The 22,452-nt window shown below is 46.1% G+C and overlaps 1 protein-coding gene across 2 annotated transcripts in view; it reads right to left on the bottom strand.

The window, feature by feature from the left end:
- LOC139544455 (interleukin-11 receptor subunit alpha-like) overlaps window positions 1-22,452 on the bottom strand; it is a 58,892-nt gene that overhangs the window by 32,984 nt on the left and 3,456 nt on the right. The window contains exon 2 of one of the 2 annotated variants that reach the window (XM_071351568.1): window positions 8,462-8,567. The exons of the other annotated variant lie outside the window; for it this stretch is intronic. Within the exon in view, the coding sequence (XP_071207669.1) occupies window positions 8,462-8,567 (106 nt within the window). The remainder of the gene's footprint in view (window positions 1-8,461; window positions 8,568-22,452) is intronic. 2 annotated transcript variants of the gene reach the window in all.

Consider the following 22,452-nt stretch of genomic DNA (forward strand, 5'->3'; position numbering starts at 1 on the left):
ACCATCTCAATTGGGTTGAGGTCGGGTGATTGTGGAGGCCAGGTCATCTGATGCAGCACTCCATCACTCTCCTTCTTGGTCAAATAGCCCTTACACAGCCTGGAGGTGTGTTGGGTCATTGTCCTGTTGAAAAAACAAATGATAGTCCCACAAAGCACAAACCAGATGGGATGGCGTATCGCCGCAGAATGCTGTGGTAGCCATGCTGGTTAAGTGTTCCTTGAATTCTACATAAATCACCAACAGTGTCACCAGCAAAGCACCCCCACACCACCACACCTCCTCCTCCATGCTTCACGGTGGGAACCACACATGCAGAGATCATCTGTTCACCTACTCTGCATCTCACAAAGACACGGCTCTTGGAAGCAAGAATCTCAAATCTGGACTCATCAGACCAAAGGACAGATTTCCACCAGTCTAATGTCCATTGATCTTGTTTCTTGGCCCGAAGCAAGTCTCTTCTTATTATTGTTGTCCTTTAGTAGTGGTTTCTTTGCAGCAATTCAACCATAAAGGCCTGATTCACGCAGTCTCCTCTGAACAGTTGATGTTGAGATGTGTCTGTTACTTGAACTCTGTGAAAGCATTTATTTGGGCTGCAATTTCTGAGGCTGATAACTAATGAACTTATCCTCAACAGCTTAAGTAACTGTGGGTCTTCCTTTCCTGTGGCGGTCCACATGAGAGCCAGTTTCAACGTAGCGCTTGTCAGGTTTTGGCCAGGACTGTTCAGGTTTTGTTCACTAGATGTCCCCCTTGCACCTTTTTTGTACCTTTTGTTTTTCTTGCTCCAATTATTGTTTGCACCTGTAAGTCATTCCCTTGTTAGTATTTAAACCCTGTGTGTTCCTTAGTTCCTTGCTCAGTGTTTGTAAGTTAGCACCCAGCCCCAGCCCAAGCCTTGTTTTATATAGACTTTTCTCTTGTTGGATTTTCCAGAGGTTCTCTGGTTTTGTTCTTGTTTATTATTTGAGTAGTCTTTTGAGGTTTGTTTTTTCCTGCTGTTTTTTACCACTTTGTGGATTTTTCGTTGTATTTTGGAGGATATCTTTTTTATTAAACCACCATCTCTAGTACTGCTGTGTCTGCCTCATCTTCTGGGTTCTGCCAATTATTTAGTGACTGTTTCTCGCACCGGGTCCTGACAGAAACACTGAGCCATTAATATGAACCCAGAGGCAGCCAGTACCCAGGACTTTTTTCCCATGCTGTCCCACCACGAGGGGACTGTCCAACGTCACGAAGCTGCTCTGGTTCAGCAAGAGGCCTTACTGGCTGGACATTCTCAACTTCTGTCGGAGATGATGACTTCCATAAAGCAGATTTCTGATCAACTTTCTCCTGCAACCGCTTCTGCTCCAGTTCATCAGATTCAAGTGCCCGTGGCAGTTAACCCCCTGGCTGAACCTCGTCTGCCGCCTCCCCAACGGTTCTCAGGTGATCCGAGTGTTTGTAAGGGGTTTTTCACCCAATGTTCTCTCTCCTTCGAGCTGCAACCCTCGTCGTTTCCCACCGACCGCTCCAAGATAGCATATATTATCACCCTGCTGTCGGAAAAAGCCCTAGCCTGGGCTACTGCTGTGTGGGATGCCCAAAGTCCCTGCTGTGCCAGCTACTCTACCTTTGCTGAAGAATTCAAGCGAGTGTTTCAAGGTCCTACCAGCGGTCCTGACTCAGCCAAACAGCTCCTGACTCTCCGCCAAGGTCGGCGCAGCGTGATGGACTATGCCATCCAGTTCCACACGGTGGCAGCAGTGAGTGGCTGGAATGACGAGACGCTCACAGTGTGTTTTTTGAAGGGTCTTTCCGACACCATCCAAGATGAACTGGCCACTCGGGAACCACCAGACAACCTCGAGTCCCTGATCAAGTTGGCTTCACGCATAGACCAGCGTCTGAGAGAGAGAGAGCTCAACCGTAGATCTCTCACCCTAGCTCCTATCGGTCCCAGCTCCGAGTCTCCACCTTTATCCTCACTGACTCCACCGGAACCCATGCAGGTTGGACGCATCTCCCAGGCTGAGAGAGACCGCCGGATGAGGGAGCGATGCTGTCTATATTGCGGCAAACCGGGCCATTTCCTCTCCACGTGTCCCGGGCTCCAGGGAAAACGCACTCTCCCGTGCAGGCCTGGGAGGACTGTAACGGGTAACATAACCTCCTCCCATCCATCCAACTCCCGCCTGCTCATTCCAGTTACCCTTTCCTGGGACAACCACGAGCTTCCCCTTCAAGCCTTGGTAGACTCTGGAGCCGCAGGTAACTTCATGGATGGTGTCTGGGCGAAGGAGAATGGCGTTCCCTCTGAACCTCTAAGTGACCCCATAAGGGTTACTACGTTGGATGGAAGCCCTTTGGGATCTGGACTTGTCACTCGTGTCACTACTCCCTTGCGACTTTCAGTTTCCCAACACCAGGAAGTGATGAACTTTCATCTGACCTCGTGTTCCGAGTTCCCTCTCGTCCTTGGATACCCCTGGCTTCACAGCCATAACCCTCACATCGACTGGTCTGTGGGCACTATCAAGCAGTGGGGTCCTACGTGCCAAGCCACTTGTATCTTCCCAAGTTCCCCGAGTTCCCCTCCCGAGTCTCTAGAATCCATCGACCTGTCCCGAGTTCCCGAGTGTTACCATGACCTCAAACCGGTATTTAGCAAACAGAGGGCCACCAAACTACCACCCCATAGACCTTACGATTGCCCCATCGACCTGTTTCCGGGCACCTGCCCCCCCAGGGGTCGGATCTTTTCCCTATCTCCTCCCGAACGAGCTGCTATGGATACCTACATCAAGGACGCTCTGGCAGCAGGCCTCATGCGTCCATCCACCTCGCCGGCGGGAGCAGGGTTTTTCTTTGTGGCCAAAAAAGACGGGGGATTACGTCCTTGCATCGACTACCGGGGACTTAATGCCATAACCGTCCGTAACCGCTACCCGCTACCCCTTATGGCCACAGCCTTTGAGCTGCTCCAGGAAGCAGTTGTCTTCACTAAGCTTGACCTGCGGAACGCATACCATCTTGTGCGGATCAAACCCGGTGACGAGTGGAAGACCGCTTTCAACACGCCTACTGGTCACTACGAATACTTGGTGATGCCCTTCGGCCTGACCAACGCTCCGGCTGTGTTCCAAGCGCTCATAAACGATGTGCTTAGGGATATGCTTAACATCTTCGTGTTTGTTTACTTGGATGACATCCTCATCTTTTCGAGCTCCCTTCAAGAACACACTAAGCATGTCAGACAAGTACTCAAACGCCTCCTTGACAGCCATTTGTACGTGAAGCCGGAAAAATGTGAATTCCATTCCTCCCGAGTACAATTCCTGGGATTTGTAGTGGAACCCGGTCGAGTCCAGATGGACCCCAAGAAGGTAGGGGCGGTAGCGGATTGGCCCACCCCCAAGTCCGTTAAGGAAGTTCAGCGTTTCCTGGGCTTCACCAACTTTTACCGCAAGTTCATCAAGAACTTCAGCTCGGTGGCAGCCCCTCTCTCAGCTGTAACCAAGGGTGGCAACACAAGGTTTCTGTGGGGAAGAGAAGCTGAGACGGCCTTCCAAGGACTCAAGCAGCGCATCCTCTCTGCTCCCATTCTGACACTACCAACGGCGGATGAACCTTTTGTGGTGGAGGTAGACGCATCAGAGGTTGGGGTTGGAGCTGTCCTGTCTCAGAGGGGTGAAGACAAGAAGCTTCATCCTTGCACCTTCTTCTCTCACCGGCTTACCCCGGCCGAGAGGAATTACGATGTGGGGGATCGTGAACTGCTAGCGGTTAAGATGGCATTGAAGGAATGGAGACACTGGCTCGAGGGGGCTTCTCAACCGTTTCAAGTGCTTACGGACCACAAAAATCTGGAGTATATCCAGCAGGCGAAGCGGTTGAACTCCAGACAAGCTCGATGGTCTCTTTTCTTCAGCCGATTTCAGTTTATCCTCACCTATAGACCCGGGTCGAAGAATCTCAAACCGGACGCCTTGTCACGAATCTACTCTCCTGCCATTCGAGAAGATACTGACATGACTGTCCTTCCGGCCGCTAAGATCGTGGCTCCGATCTCGTGGCAAGTGGAGGATACCGTGAAACAAGCCCAAGCCATCGAACCGGGCCCTGAAGGAGGTCCTGCCAATCGGTTGTTTGTTCCCAAGGCAGCAAGGTCCCAAGTCCTTCTGTGGGGGCACTCCTCTCGCCTCACCTGTCACCCGGGCGTAGGTCGCACCTTGGAGTTCATCCAGCGTAAGTTCTGGTGGCCCACCATAAAAGAAGACGTTGCCACTTTCGTCAAGGCCTGTTCCGTGTGCTGCCAGGGCAAATCTTCTCACCTCCGCCCTCAAGGACTCCTTCACCCTCTATCTATTCCCCACCGACCCTGGTCCCATATCTCATTGGACTTTATTACTGGCCTTCCTCCGTCCCATGGTAATACAACTATCCTAGTCATCATCGACAGGTTTTCTAAGGCGGCCAGGTTCGTTCCCTTGACTAAGTTACCTTCTGCCAAGGAAACGGCTGAGTTGGTGATTAACCATGTGTTCCGAGTCTTCGGCATTCCGCAAGATATGGTTTCTGACAGAGGTCCCCAGTTCGCCTCAAGGTTTTGGAAGGCCTTCTGCCAACTCATAGGGGCCACGGCCAGTTTATCTTCAGGGTACCATCCGGAGTCCAATGGCCAAACTGAGAGGATGAATCAAGAGCTGGAAACCACCCTCAGATGTATGGTCTCCAACAACCCGTCCACATGGTCGTCCTTCATGGTTTGGGCCGAGTACGCGCACAACACCTTGTGCTCCTCCTCCACTGGTATGTCCCCGCACGAGTGTCAGTTTGGCTATGCTCCTCCATTGTTCCCGGACCAGGAGGCAGAAGTCAGTGTGCCTTCAGCCTCGAGGTTCATCAGACGCTGTCGGCTTACGTGGAAGAAGGCCCGTCTTAATCTTCTGCGTTCCTCACAGAGGTACCAACAACAAGCCAACAGACGTCGCCGTCCCGGGCCTACCCTGCGCCTCGGCCAGAGAGTATGGCTCTCAACCAAGAATTTACCGCTACGGGTGGAGTCTCGCAAACTGTCCCAGAAATTCATCGGTCCCTTTAAGGTTGCCAGAAAAGTGAACCCCGTTACTTTTCGCCTGCACTTACCCAGATCCCTTAAAATTAATCCCACGTTTCACATTTCTTTATTAAAACCTGTTGTTTTTTCTCCCCTTATCCCGGCAGGCAGACCTCCCCCTCCGCCCCGTATCATCGGAGGCCAGTCGGCTTATACCGTCCATCGGATACTGGATTCCCGCCGGGTGCAGCGGTCCTGGCAGTATCTGGTGGACTGGGAAGGCTACGGTCCCGAGGAGCGCTCCTGGGTTCCTGCCAAGGACATACTGGACCCTGACCTCATTCGTCAGTTCAGGGTCCTCCACCCTGAGAAGGCTGGTAGGAACGTCAGGAGCCGTTCCTAGGGGGGGGATTCTGTCAGGTTTTGGCCAGGACTGTTCAGGTTTTGTTCACTAGATGTCCCCCTTGCACCTTTTTTGTACCTTTTGTTTTTCTTGCTCCAATTATTGTTTGCACCTGTAAGTCATTCCCTTGTTAGTATTTAAACCCTGTGTGTTCCTTAGTTCCTTGCTCAGTGTTTGTAAGTTAGCACCCAGCCCCAGCCCAAGCCTTGTTTTATATAGACTTTTCTCTTGTTGGATTTTCCAGAGGTTCTCTGGTTTTGTTCTTGTTTATTATTTGAGTAGTCTTTTGAGGTTTGTTTTTTCCTGCTGTTTTTTACCACTTTGTGGATTTTTCGTTGTATTTTGGAGGATATCTTTTTTATTAAACCACCATCTCTAGTACTGCTGTGTCTGCCTCATCTTCTGGGTTCTGCCAATTATTTAGTGACTGTTTCTCGCACCGGGTCCTGACAGCGCTTGATGGTTTTTGCGACTGCACTTGAAGAAGCTTTCAAAGTTCTTGACATTTTCTGGATTGACTGACCTTCACTGACCAGTAATGATAGAATGTCATTTCTCTTTGCTTATTTGAACTGTTCTTGCCATGATAAGGACTTGGTCTTTAATCAAATAGGGCTATCTTCTGTATACCACCCCTTACCTTGTCTCAACACAGCTCAAACACATTAAGAAGGAAAGAAATTCCACAAATAACTTTTAACAAGGCACACCTCTTAATTCATATGCATTACAGGTGACTACCTCATAAAGCTGGTTGAGAGAATGCCAAGAGTGTGCAAAGCTGTCATCAAGGCAAAGGGTGGCTACTTTAAAGAATATAAAACTCTGATCTGGAGGACTCACTAAACAGAGAACATCCCTGGTCATCCCTACTGCCTCTGATCTGGAGGACTCACTAAACAGAGAACATCCCTGGTCGTCCCTACTGCCTCTGATCTGGAGGACTCACTAAACAGAGAACATCCCTGGTCATCCCTACTGCCTCTGATCTGGAGGACTCACTAACCAGAGAACATCCCTGGTCACCCCTACTGCCTCTGATCTGGAGGACTCACTAAACAGAGAACATCCCTGGTCATCCCTACTGCCTCTGATCTGGAGGACTCACTAAACAGAGAACATACCTGGTCATCCCTACTGCCTCTGATCTGGAGGACTCACTAAACAGAGAACATCCCTGGTCATCCCTACTGCCTCTGATCTGGAGGACTCACTAAACAGAGAACATCCCTGGTCATCCCTACTGCCTCTGATCTGGAGGACTCACTAAACAGAGAACATCCCTGGTCCTCCCTACTGCCTCTGATCTGGAGGACTCACTAAACAGAGAACATCCCTGGTCGTCCCTACTGCCTCTGATCTGGAGGACTCACTAAACAGAGAACATCCCTGGTCATCCCTACTGCCTCTGATCTGGAGGACTCACTAAACAGAGAACATCCCTGGTCATCCCTACTGCCTCTGATCTGGAGGACTCACTAAACAGAGAACATCCCTGGTCATCCCTACTGCCTCTGATCTGGAGGACTCACTAAACAGAGAACATCCCTGGTCATCCCTACTGCCTCTGATCTGGAGGACTCACTAAACAGAGAACATTCCTGGTCATCCCTACTGCCTCTGATCTGGAGAACAAATGCTTCATTTGTAAACGATATCTGAGTGTGTGGAGTGTGCCCCTGGCTATCTGCAAATAAATAAAAAAACAGGAAAACAGTGCCATCTGGTTTGCTTAATATAAGGATTGTGAAATAATTTATACTTCAGTATATTTAAAACCAAATACTTTAGACGTTTTACTCAAGTAGTATTTACTGGGTGACTTTCACTTTAGTATGACTGACTGACCTCTCCCCCCCTCTCTCTCCCTCCCCCCTCTCTCTCCCCCCCTCCCTCCCTCCCTCCCTCCCTCCCTCTCTCTCCCCCCCTCACTCCCTCCCTCACTCCCCCCCCCTCTCCCTCTCCCCCTCCCTCTCCCTCCCTCCCTCTCCCCCTCCCTCCCTCTCTCTCTCTCTCCCCATCCATCTCCCTCCCTCTCCCTCCCCCTCCCTCCCTCTCCCTCCCTCTCTCTCTCTCTCCCTCCCCCCCTCCCCCTCCCCCCCTGTGGTACCTAGGGGGGAAGGCTGCAGAACAGCATTGTTTGCAAACCCACAACGTTCTTCACATTTCTGCCTCGACTCCAAGCCAGCGGGATCTCTGCCATATGAATACAGGAGGGAGTGTGTGTATTCTGATCCTGTAATCTGCTGGCTGGGTGAAATACAACACTGTATAAGAAGTTAATAATACATCCTAGAAACACTATATTAAAAATAAAAAACAGATTTGAATCAATTTTGAATTCAGGCTCTAACACAACAACATGTGGAACAAGTCATGTGGTATGAATGATTTCTGAAGGTACTGCAGGTAGCTAGGTCTGTTACTCAGAACAGAATACAGTAGGGCTGATGGGTTAAATTGATACACCTGGACCAGTCTGTTACTCAGAACAGAATACAGTAGGGCTGATGGGTTAAATTGATACACCTGGACCAGTCTGTTACTCAGAACAGAATACAGTAGGGCTGATGGGTTAAATTGATACACCTGGACCAGTCTGTTACTCAGAACAGAATACAGTAGGGCTGATGGGTTAAATTGATACACCTGGACCAGTCTGTTACTCAGAACAGAATACAGTAGGGCTGATGGGTTAAATTGATACACCTGGACCAGTAACTTTTGCCAACATAAGAAGAACAGAAACTCGTGTTCTCGAGCATGAGCAGTGCGTTACATTTTCTAAATAAAATAAGTGGCCACTTTTATGCTAAGCAGTATGAGCCTTTCACAGAGTCACGGGCTTACATCCATGTTAGTTTGATTATGGGGTCATGGGTTAGAGGTTGGGGTCAGGAGTTAAGGTTACCCTCATTGGTCTATATCTCTGATTGGGTGTTGATGGTAGACAGGGCAGGGTGGGTAATAGCTATGGGTAGGGGGTAGGGGTCAGAGTTTAGGGTTACCTTCATTGGTCCATATCTCTGATTGGGTGTTCACGGAGGAGGAGGAAAGGAGGAGGAGGAGACCAATGACTATCAGACCACCGGGACATGACACGAGACCAGGCATCTGGGGAGAGACAGAGAGACAACCTAAGAACATGACACGAGACCGGGCATCTGGGGAGAGACAGAGAGACAACATGAGGACATGACACGAGACCAGGCATCTGGGGAGAGACAGAGAGACAACATGAGGACATGACACGAGACCAGGCATCTGGGGAGAGACAGAGAGACAACCTGAGGACATGACACGAGACCAGGCATCTGGGGAAAGACAACCTGAGGACAGGACACGAGACCAGTCATCTGGGGAGAGACAGATAGTCCAGATTGAATATACCATTATCTAATTTCGCTAATGACACTTTAATAGGAGAGGAAGCCCAGGTTTGAGTCTGAGTGTTACAGAGAGACAGAGAGAGAGAGACACAGAGAGAGAGACACAGAGAGACAGAGAGAGACAGAGAGAGAGAGAACGAGGGAGAGAGAGAGAGAGTGAAAGAGAGAGAGTGAAAGAGAGAGAGAGACAGAGAGAGAGAGAGAGAGAGAGACAGAGAGAGAGAGAGAGCTTCTTCCACTTTCCCCAATGCACAAGTGGTTATCTCCACCCTGGTACCACAAAAATAATGTCACCCTGCCACCATACAGCGGGTGAATACAAGCATTTCCAGGGACTGTGCCTCAAAATGTTTTCCTGGCCCACTACTCCACCCTGGACGTGAACAGCCTTTACGATCAGGTCCACCTGCCCAACGCAGGAGATGAGAAGCAGGTACAGGGAGCCATTTAATATAGACGGACATGCAACGGAACAGGAACAGCGTCTGGACATCAACACTACAAACAGTGCTCCTACAGGGAACAACACAGAGGAGACATATATACAGGTACAGTCAGCAAAGTGAGGGAGTCCAGGTGAGTCCAATGAGCGCAGCTGCATGTAATGATGGTAACAGGTGAGTATGATGACGGGTAGCCTGGCGTGACAGCACCTCTACAAGGCATCAATCACCACCTTTGCCAAGACCCTGAAGGACATCACAATAAAACCACAGCCCCAACACCTCACGCAACAGAGCAACAGACCCCCTGCCAGACCAGCGAGACCCCCTCCCAGACCAGCGAGACACCCTGCCCAGACAAGCGAGACCCTCTCCCAGACCAGCGAGACACCCTGCCCAGACCAGCGAGAAACCCTGCCCAGACCAGCGAGACACCTTGCCCAGACCAGCGAGACCCTCTCCCAGACCAGCGAGACACCCTGCCCAGACCAGCGAGACCCCCTCCCAGACCAGCGAGACACCCTGCCCAGACCAGCGAGACACCCTGCCCAGACCAGCGAGACACCCTGCCCAGACCAGCGAGACACCCTGCCCAGACCAGCGAGACACCCTGCCCAGACCAGCGAGACCCTCTCCCAGACCAGCGAGACCCTCTCCCAGACCAGCGAGACCCTCTCCCAGACCAGCGAGACCCTCTCCCAGACCAGCGAGACCCTCTCCCAGAGCAACAGACCCCCTGCCCAGACCAGCGAGACACCCTGCCCAGACCAGCGAGACCCTCTCCCAGACCAGCGACACACCCTGCCCAGACCAGCGAGACCCTCTCCCAGACCAGCGAGACACCCTGCCCAGACCAGCGAGACCCCCTCCCAGACAAGCGAGACCCCCTCCCAGACCAGCGAGACCCCCTCCCAGACCAGCGAGACCCCCTCCCAGACCAGCGAGACCCTCTCCCAGACCTGCAAGACCCCCTCCCCGAAGGACCTGCACCTGCACTGACAGCATCACCAGTCACACCTCAACCAGCTGAGACCCCCCCCCCCCCCCCCCAAGCAAACCCTATATAGGCACCCATATCAGACCTATGCCCGATCTGCCCCCCCCCGCCCCTGCGGCAAGGACCTCAACATGACAGCAGGACATATACCCAGGCTGTGATCAGAGCAACAGGGCTAACCCCCACTATTATACCCAGCCAAGCCCCATCCTGCCACCTACTGTAATGGTCCGATCCTGTAATGTTCTGGAAATGATCTCAACAGAGAAATATTTATTCCTTTGTGCTACCTAAAGTACATTGGGAAAGTATTCAGACCCCTTGACTTTTTCCACATGTTGTTACGTTACAGCCTTACTCTAAAATGGATTCAATCAATGTTTTTCCTCATCAATCTACACACAACACAATGACATCACAATACCCCATAATGACATCACAACAAGACCCCATAATGACATCACAGCAATACCCCATAATGACATCACAGCAATACACCTTAATGACATCACAACAATACCCCGTAATGTCAAAGCAAAAACAGGCTTTTAGAATTTTAGCAAATGTATAAAAAAAACAACAGAAATACCTTATTTACATAAGTATTCAGACACTATTTTATGAGACTGGAAATTGAGCTCAGGTGCATCCTGTTTCCATTGATCATCCTTGAGATGTTTCTACAACAAGATTGGCGTCCACCTGTGGTAAATTAAATTGATTGGACATGATTTGGAAAGACACACACCTGTCTATATAAGGTCCCACAGCTGACAGTGCATGTCAGAGCAAAAACCAAGCCAAGAGGCCGAAGAAATTGTCCGTAGAGCTCTGAGACAGGATTGTGTCGAGGCACAGATCTGGGGAAGGGTACCACAACATATCTGCGGTCCCCAAGAACACAGTGGGCTCCATCATTCTTAAATGGAAGAAGATTGGAACCAACAAGACTCTTCCTACAGCTGGCCGCCCGGCCAAACAGAGCAATCAGGGGAGAAGGGCCTTGGTCAGAGAGGTGACCAAGAACCTGATGGTCACTCTGACAGAGCTGCAGAGTTCCTCTGTGGAGAACCTTCCAGAAGAACAACAATCTCTGCAGCACTCTACCAATCAGGTCTTTATGGTAGAGTGGCCAGACGGAAGCCACTCTTTAGTAAACGGCACATGACAGTCTGATTGGAGTTTGCCAAAAGGTACCTAAAGGACTATCAGCCCATGAGAAACAAGATTCTCTGGGCTGATAAAACCAAGATTGAACTCTTTGGCCTGAATGCCAAGCGTCACGCCTGGAGGAAACCTGGCACAGGTGTGCCAAGCTTATAGCGTCATACCCAAGAAGACTCGAGGCTGTAATCGCTGCCAAAGGTGCTTCAACAAAGTACTGAGTAAAGGGTCTGAATAGTTATGTAAATGTGATATTTCAGTTTTTTATTTTTAATACAATTGAAAAAATGTCAAAAACAATGTTTATGCTTTGTCATTGTGGGGTATTGTGATGTCACACCCTGATCTGTCTCACCTGTCTGTATATAGTCATAATATGACATTTGAAATGTCTTTATTCTTTTGGAACTTTTGTGAGTGTAAAGTTTACTGTTCATTTTTTTGTTTATTTCACTTTTGTTTATTATCCATTTCACTCACTTTGGCAATGTAAATATATACGTTTTACATGCCAATAAAGCCCTTTGAACTGAATATGATTGTCTCATATATTCATTCAAATAAAAAAAAATATTTGGGCATCTTACATAAGAAATGCTGTGGAACTGATTACACAGACAGACAGTGCTTTTAACATACAATGTTTTCAACTTACATATTTGACACACGTTGACATACACTACATTACCAAAAGTATGTGGACACCTGCTCGATGAACATCTCATTCCAAAATCATGGGCATTAATATGTCATTGTTCCCCCATTTGCTGCTACAACAGCCTCCACTCTTCTGGGAAGGTTTTCCACTAGATGTTGGAACTGCAGGGACTTGCTTCCATTTCAGCCACAAAAGCATTAGTGGGGTCAGCGTTACAATTCATCCCAGGGCTGAGGTCAGGGCTCTGTGCAGGCCAGTTAAGTTCTTCCACACCGATCTCGACAAACCATTTCTCTATGGACCTCGCTTTGTGCAAAAGGGGGCAATGTAATGCTGAAACAGGAAAAGCCCTTCCCCAAACTATTGACACAATGTTGGAAGCACAGAATCATCTAGAATGTCATTGTATGCTGTAGCGTTAAGATTTCCCTTCACTGGATCTAAGGGACCCAACCATGAAAAAACATTATTCCTCCTCCACCAAACTTTACACTATGCATTTGGGCAGGTACCATGGAAACCCATTTCATGAAGCTCCCGATGAACAGTTCTTGTGCTGATGTTGCTTCCAGAGGCAGTTTGGAACTCGGTAGTGAGTGTTGCAACCGAGGACAGACAATGTGTACACACTATGCACTTCAGCAGTCCCATTCTGTGAACTTGTGGCCTAACACTTCCCAGGTGTCACTGAACTAGCAGAATCCAGTCATTTGAAGGGGTGTCCACATACTTTTGTATATATAATGTACATGATTACATTGTGAATGTTCATTTATATAGTAATTCATAGTCAACATGTCCTCACCTGGGATTTGAACTCACAACCTCTTCCTGCTATCCACCATGTCTGGGTCAATGACTGATTTCACCTGTATTGATACACTTTGCACAATATCAGCTCTGTTAAAGGAATACTCAAGAAAAACTATTTTATTTATCATAGCGGTTAAGGAGTAACAGAGTACTATGCACCACCAACATTAAGGTACATTTCAGTTGGTTCAGAACAGAGCAGAACGGTTGGCCCTTAAATGTACACAGAGGGCTAACATCAATACCATGCACATCAATCTCTCCTGGCTCAAAGTAGAGAAGAGATTGACTGCATCACTACCTGTATTCGTACAGAGGTATTGATGTGTTGAATGCACCCAACTGTCTGTTCAAACAGCTAACAGACACCCATACCCATACATACCCCACAAGACATGCCACCAGAGGTCTCTTCGTAGTTCCCAAGTACAGAACAGACTCTGGGAAACACACAGTACTACATAGAGTCATGACTACATGCATGGCAGCAGCTAATTGGGATCCTAATAAATACATCTATTAGACAACTATACTGAAAATAAAAAAAATGCTGAAATTAGTAAATCAAATCCATGAGAGACTAGTCAAAGTGATAATTGACCCAGACGTGGTGGATAGCAGGAAGATCAGAATGGCAGAATACCATATAACAGACAGAGAAATGTAGTCCCAGATCGGTTAGTTCTCTGACCAACTCCATTGCTCATTGCTAAACTATGTTTGTCATGGCAATATGAGTGACAAGGACGTGGGATCCCGAGTGGTGCAGCGATCTAAGGCAGCGGTCTAAGGCACCGCATTACCTTAAATAAAGTTAAAAACTAAACTGACTGGCACTCAGGCTAGGAAAAAATGTGCCAAGTGTTGTCATCATCTACCAATAGCCAGTATTTCTATTGGCTTATCACAGTGTTCTGATGTCACATGGTGCTGCTACATACAGCACTGAGGTACTGTTACCGCAGCAACAGGTAGCTACCCTCTGAGACCCCTCTGTCTATGTCTGTCTCTATATCAATTCAATGGGCTTTATTGGCATGGGAAACACATTGCCAAAGCAAGTGAAATAGACAAAGAAAAAGGGATTTATTTTTATTTTTAAATAACAGTAAACATTACATAACAGTAAACAAGTCCCAAAGGAATAGAGACATTTCAAATGTCATATAATGGTTATACATATATACTGTTCAAATACTGTTCAAATAGAGACTGGGTAACTAGTACTAATATACATAATACTCACTGTTCAGATATAGACGAAGTACCTAGTACTAATATAGTGCTAATATATACTAGTACTAATATATACTCACTGTTCAGATAGAGACTGGATAACTAGTACTAATATATACTCACTGTTCAGATAGAGACTGGATAACTAGTACTAATATATACTCACTGTTCAAATAGAGACTGGATAACTAGTACTAATATATACTCACTGTTCAAATAGAGACTGGATAACTAGTACTAATATATACTCACTGTTCAGATAGAGACTAGATTACTAGTACTAATATATACTCACTGTTCAGATAGGGACTGGGTAACTAGTACTAATATATACTCACTGTTCAAATAGAGACTGGATAACTAGTACTAATATATACTCACTGTTCAGATAGGGACTGGGTAACTAGTACTAATATATACTCACTGTTCAGATAGAGACTGGATAACTAGTACTAATATATACTCACTGTTCAGATAGGGACTGGGTAACTAGTACTAATATATACTCACTGTTCAGATAGGGACTGGGTAACTAGTACTAATATATACTCACTGTTCAAATAGAGACTGGATAACTAGTACTAATATATACTCACTGTTCAGATAGGGACTGGATAACTAGTACTAATATATACTCACTGTTCAGATAGGGACTGGGTAACTAGTACTAATATATACTCACTGTTCAAATAGAGACTGGATAACTAGTACTAATATATACTCACTGTTCAGATAGGGACTGGGTAACTAGTACTAATATATACTCACTGTTCAGATAGAGACTGGATAACTAGTACTAATATATACTCACTGTTTAGATAGAGACTGGGTAACTAGTACTAATATATACTCACTGTTCAGATAGGGACTGGGTAACTAGTACTAATATATACTCACTGTTCAGATAGAGACTGGATAACTAGTACTAATATATACTCACTGTTCAGATAGAGACTGGATAACTAGTACTAATATATACTCACTGTTCAGATAGAGACTGGATAACTAGTACTAATATATACTCACTGTTCAGATAGAGACTGGATAACTAGTACTAATATATACTCACTGTTCAGATAGAGACTGGATAACTAGTACTAATATATACTCACTGTTCAGATAGAGACTGGATAACTAGTACTAATATATACTCACTGTTCAAATAGAGACTGGATAACTAGTACTAATATATACTCACTGTTCAGATAGAGACTGGGTAACTAGTACTAATATATACTCACTGTTCAGATAGAGACTGGATAACTAGTACTAATATATACTCACTGTTCAGATAGAGACTGGGTAACTAGTACTAATATATACTCACTGTTCAGATAGAGACTGGGTAACTAGTACTAATATACACTCACTGTTCAAATAGGGACTGGGTAACTAGTACTAATATATACTCACTTTTCAGATAGAGACTGGGTAACTAGTACTAATATCTACTCACTGTTCAGATCGAGACTAGATAACTAGTACTAATATATATTATACTCACTGTTCAGATAGAGACTGGATAACTAGTACTAATATATACTCAATGAGAGGCGTTCCGACTCTAGAACCGGAGGGGCGTTCCGACTCTAGAACCGGAGGGGCGTCACTGTGTGACTAATAGTCAATGTCATGCAATCAATTCCTGTATTTACAGTATAAAAGCAAGCTCAGCTGTTCTTTACAACCTCAGGCAAACAGACCACAGCTTTGGTGTTTTTAGAATAACACACATTATTGGACTTGGACGTTCTAAAGTTAAAGATAAAACTACTACTATTACCATCAAGGACAAAGCAGCACAAAGCAGTGTCACGCAGTCAATCCCTAGAATGTCCCAATATGTTCTTTACGCCCACAGAGCAAACAGGACATGAAGGTAATCTGAAGTCTAAACCCAACACTGAGGGAAAGCAGGTTTCCTCGAACAGAACATGAAGCAGATTACAATACATTAAGTAGCCCTTTCCTTCAGTCAAATGCCCTCTTGTCTATATTGAATACATCGTTTAAACATTCACAGCGTAGGTTGGAAAAAGCATGTGAACCCCTAGGCTAATGACTTCTCCAAAAGCTAATTGGAGTCAGGAGTCAGCTAACCTAGAGTTCAATCAATGAGATGAGATTGGAGATGTTAGTTAGAGCTGCCTTGCCCTTTAAAAAACACTCACAAAATTTGAGTTTGCTATTCACGGGAAGCAGTGCCTGATGTGAACCATGCCTCGAACAAAAGAGATCTCAGAAGACCTAAGATTAAGAATTGTTGACTTGCATAAAGCTGGAAAGTGTTGAAAAGTATCTCTAAAAGCCTTGATGTTCATCAGTCCACGGTAAGACACATTGTCTATAAATGGAGGATGTTCAGCACTGTTGCTACTCTCCATAGGAGTGGCCGTCCTGCAAAGATGACTGCAAGAGCACAGCGCAGAACGCTCAATGAGGTTAAGAACAATCCTGGAGTGTCAGCTAAAGACTTACAGAAGTCTCTGGAACATGCTAACATCTCACTAAACAAGAATGGTGTTCATGGGAAGACAACACGGAAGAAGGCACTGCTGTCCAAAAAAAACATTGCTGCACGTCTGAAGTTCGCAAAAGAGCATCTGGATGTTCCACAGCGCTACTGACAAAATATTCTGTGGACAGATGAAACTACAGTTGGGTTGTTTGGAAGGAACACACAACACTATGTGTGGAGAAAAAAGGCACAGCACACCAACATCAAAACCTCCTCACAACTGTAAAGTATGGTGGAGGGAGCATCATGGTTTGGGGCTGCTTTGCTGCCTCAGGGCCTGGACAGCTTGCTATCATTGACGGAAAAATGAATTCCCAAGTTTATCAATACTTTTTGCAGGAGACTTGTAAGGCTATCTGTCCGCCAATTGAAGCTCAACAGAAGTTGGGTGATGCAACAGGACAACGACCCAAAACACAACAACAGAATGGCTTCAACAGAAGAAAATACGCCTTCTGGAGTTGCCCAGTCAGAGTCCTGACCTCAACCCGATTTGAGATGCTGTGGCATGACCTCGAGAGAGCAGTTCACTCCAGACATCCCAAGAATATTGCTGAACTGAAACAGTTTTGTAAAGAGGAATGGTCCAAAATTCCTCCTGACCGTTGTGCAGGTCTGATCCACAACTACAGAAAACGTTTGGTTGAGGTTATTGCTGCCAAAGGAGGGTTAACCAGTTATTAAATCCAAGTGTTCACATACTTTTCCCACCCTGCACTGTGAATGTTTACACGGAGTGTTCAATAAAGACATGAAAACGTATATATTGTTTCTGTGTCATTAGTGTAAGCAGACTGTGTTTGTCTATTGTTGTGACCTAGAAGAAGATCAGATCAAATTGTATTACCAATTTACGCAGAAATCCGGGTAATTCCGAAGGGTTCACATACTTTTTCTAGCCACTGTATTTCAGTCTTCTGTGATGTACATAAAGTGTAATATTGGGATGCAAACTCCAAATGTAATACATTTAAACTCTATATCTGTCATGGTACAGCTGTCTTTCTGTTAAGCCCATAACCATGTGTGTGAGGTGTATACTATACTGGAACCAGGCTACTATAAAGCCATCAGGAGTACAGACTAGAGCCAGGCTACTATATAGCCATCAGGAGTACAGACTAGAGCCATCAGGAGTACAGACTAGAGCCATCAGGAGTACAGACTAGAACCAGGGTACTATAGAGCCATCAGGAGTACAGACTAGAGCCATCAGGAGTACAGACTAGAGCCAGGCTAATATAGAGCCAACAGGACTACAGACTAGAGCCAGGCTACTATAGAGCCAACAGGACTACAGACTAGAGCCAGGCTACTATAGAGCCAACAGGACTACAGACTAGAGCCAGGCTACTATAGAGCCAACAGGACTACAGACTAGAGCCAGGCTACTATAGAGCCATCAGGACTACAGACTAGAGCCAGGCTACTATAGAGCCAACAGGACTACAGACTAGAGCCAGGCTACTATAGAGCCAACAGGACTACAGACTAGAGCCATCAGGACTACAGAATAGAGCCATCAGGAGTACAGACTAGAGCCATCAGGAGTACAGACTAGAGCCAGGCTATTATAGAGCCATCAGGAGTACAGACTAGAGCCATCAGGAGTACAGACTAGACCCAGGCTATTATACGCCATCAGCAGTACAGACTAGAGCCATCAGGAGTACAGACTACAGCCAGGCTACTATAAAGCCATCAGGAGTACAGACTAGAGCCATCAGGAGTACAGACTAGAGCCATCAGGAGTACAGACTAGAGCCATCAGGAGTACAGACTAGAGCCAGGCTACTATAGAGCCATCTTTAGTTTCAAAGTAGATTGGTTTAAGACAACCCAGAATCACTCTGTGTGACCCTGATTTAGACCATGAAAAGGTTTTAAGGACGCTTCCATGAACAAGTGTTGGAACACGTCCAACTACATTGACGATTTTCATTGGCTGATACAGAATTTGTTATAGGGAATAATCACCGCCACCTGATGAGGTTAGCATAGGGCTAAATGTGCCAGTTTATGTAAACGGGAACAGCTAACATGTAGCTTTTGATTACGTGCAACTATGTGAACAATTTTATTTGGCTGATGCTTAAACATTTTTTTAAAGTTTAATTTCAAGGTTATGTTCGTAAGAATGGCCCACGTGTCCCAAATGGCACAATACTGGTCAGTAGTCTAGATGATCAAACTAACACCAGACCATATAACTGGTCAGTAGTCCACACACACTCTACCCACACACACAGAGACACAAACACACACACACTCTACCCACACACACTCTACCCACGCACACAGTGTAATGTCATGGTACTGTGAATTTTATACTGATGCGGAATAAGAGAGTAATAATGTAATAATGTAATAATGTATTGTTGTGTTTTATTGATGAATTTCTAACCCTGTTTGGACCCCAGGAAGAGTAGCTGCTTTCGCAGCAGCTAATGGGGATCCTATTTAATAATAAATACTATTTAAACAAAAATATGAAAGCAACATGTAAAGTGTTGGTCCCATGTTTCATGAGCTGAAATAAAATACCCCAGAAATGTTCCATACACACAGAAAGCTTGTCTACAATTTAGTGAAACATGTGTTTCCATCCCTGTTAGTGAGCATTTCTCCTTTGCCAAGATAATCCATCCACCTGACAGGTGCAGCATATCAAGAAGCTGATTAAACAGAATGATCATGACACAGGTGCACCTTGTGCTGGGTACAATAAAAGGCCACTCTTAAATGTGCAGTTTTGTCACACAACACAATACAACAGATGTCTAAAGTTTTGAGGGAGCGTGCAATTGGCATGCTGACTGCAAGAATGTCCACCAGAGCTGTTGCCAGAGAATTTAATGTTCATTTCTCTACCATAAGCCTCCTCCAACATCATTTTAGAGAATTTGGCAGTACGTCCAACCACAGACCACATGTAACCACTCCACGCCAGGACCTCCACATCTGGCTTCTTCACCTGTGGGGTCGTCTGAGACCAGCCACCAAGACAGCTGATGAAACTGAGGAGTATTTCTGTCTGCGATAAAACCCTTTTGTGGGGAAAAACGAATTCTGATTGGCTAGACCTTGCTCCCAAGTGGGTGGGCCTATTCCTTCACAGGACCAGTCACGTGAGATCCATAGATTAGGGCCAAATTAATTTACTTAAAATTGACTGATTTCCTTATATGAGCTGTAACTCAATAAAATCGTAAAAAATGTTGCACGTTGCGTTTATATTTTTGTTCAATACCTGTCAACACCACACCTTGTGAGGATAATGGTGCTGATCCTTTAAAAAAAATGAAAAAATGAGTTGGAAAACTTTGGGTGGATCTTACACCATTACCAAATTCAGAATCCTTTCACCATTACCCAATTCAGAATCCTTTCACCATTACCCAATTCAGAATCCTTTCACCATTACCCAATTCAGAATCCTTTCACCATTACCCAATTCAGAATCCTTTCACCATTACCCAATTCAGAATCCTTTCACCATTACCCAATTCAGAATCCTTTCACCATTCCTCCATACAGAATCCGTTCACCATTCCTCCATACAGAATCCGTTCACCATTCCTCCAAACAGAATCAGTTCACCATTCCTCCAAACAGAATCAGTTCACCATTCCTCCAAACAGAATCCGTTCACCATTCCTCCATACAGAATCCGTTCACCATTCCTCCATACAGAATCCGTTCACCATTCCTCAATACAGAACCCGTTCACCATTCCTCCAAATAGAATCAGTTCACCATTCCTCCAAACAGAATCCATTCACCATTCCTCCATACAGAATCCGTTCACCATTCCTCCAAACAGAATCCGTTCACCATTCCTCCAAACAGAATCCTTTCACCATTCCCCCAAACAGAATCCGTTCACCATTCCTCCAAACAGAATCCGTTCACCATTCCTCCATACAGAATCCGTTCACCATTCCTCCAAACAGAATCCGTTCACCATTCCCCCATACAGAATCCGTTCACCATTCCCCCAAACAGAATCCGTTCACCATTCCTCCAAACAGAATCCGTTCACCATTCCCCCATACAGAATCCGTTCACCATTCCCCCAAACAGAATCCGTTCACCATTCCTCCATACAGAATCCGTTCACCATTCCTCCAAACATAATCCGTTCACCATTCCTCCATACAGAATCCGTTCACCATTCCCCCAAACAGAATCCGTTCACCATTCCCCCAAACAGAATCCGTTCACCATTCCTCCATACAGAATCCGTTCACCATTCCTCCAAACAGAATCCGTTCACCATTCCTCCATACAGAATCCGTTCACCATTCCCCCATACAGAATCCGTTCACCATTCCTCCAAAACAGAATCCGTTCACCATTCCTCCAAACAGAATCCGTTCACCATTCCCCCAAATAGAATCCGTTCACCATTCCTCCAAACAGAATCCGTTCACCATTCCCCCAAACAGAATCCGTTCACCATTCCTCCATACAGAATCCGTTCACCATTCCCCCAAACAGAATCCGTTCACCATTCTTCCAAACAGAATCCGTTCACCATTCCTCCATACAGAATCCGTTCACCATTCCTCCATACAGAATCCGTTCACCATTCCTCAATACAGAACCCGTTCACCATTCCTCCAAATAGAATCAGTTCACCATTCCTCCAAACAGAATCCGTTCACCGTTCCTCCATCCAGAATCCGTTCACCATTCCTCCAAACAGAATCCGTTCACCATTCCTCCAAACAGAATCCGTTCACCATTCCTCCAAACAGAATCCGTTCACCATTCCCCCAAACAGAATCCTTTCACCATTCCCCCAAACAGAATCCGTTCACCATTCCTCCAAACAGAATCCGTTCACCATTCCTCCATACAGAATCCGTTCACCATTCCTCCAAACAGAATCCGTTCACCATTCCCCCATACAGAATCCGTTCACCATTCCCCCAAACAGAATCCGTTCACCATTCCTCAATACAGAACCCGTTCACCATTCCTCCAAATAGAATCAGTTCACCATTCCTCCAAACAGAATCCATTCACCATTCCTCCATACAGAATCCGTTCACCATTCCTCCAAACAGAATCCGTTCACCATTCCTCCAAACAGAATCCTTTCACCATTCCCCCAAACAGAATCCGTTCACCATTCCTCCAAACAGAATCCGTTCACCATTCCTCCATACAGAATCCGTTCACCATTCCTCCAAACAGAATCCGTTCACCATTCCCCCATACAGAATCCGTTCACCATTCCCCCAAACAGAATCCGTTCACCATTCCTCCAAACAGAATCCGTTCACCATTCCCCCATACAGAATCCGTTCACCATTCCCCCAAACAGAATCCGTTCACCATTCCTCCATACAGAATCCGTTCACCATTCCTCCAAACATAATCCGTTCACCATTCCTCCATACAGAATCCGTTCACCATTCCCCCAAACAGAATCCGTTCACCATTCCCCCAAACAGAATCCGTTCACCATTCCTCCATACAGAATCCGTTCACCATTCCTCCAAACAGAATCCGTTCACCATTCCTCCATACAGAATCCGTTCACCATTCCCCCATACAGAATCCGTTCACCATTCCTCCAAAACAGAATCCGTTCACCATTCCTCCAAACAGAATCCGTTCACCATTCCCCCAAATAGAATCCGTTCACCATTCCTCCAAACAGAATCCGTTCACCATTCCCCCAAACAGAATCCGTTCACCATTCCTCCATACAGAATCCGTTCACCATTCCCCCAAACAGAATCCGTTCACCATTCTTCCAAACAGAATCCG

The sequence above is a fragment of the Salvelinus alpinus genome, chromosome 18, assembly GCF_045679555.1.
Source record: "Salvelinus alpinus chromosome 18, SLU_Salpinus.1, whole genome shotgun sequence".
Taxonomy (NCBI): domain Eukaryota; kingdom Metazoa; phylum Chordata; class Actinopteri; order Salmoniformes; family Salmonidae; genus Salvelinus; species Salvelinus alpinus.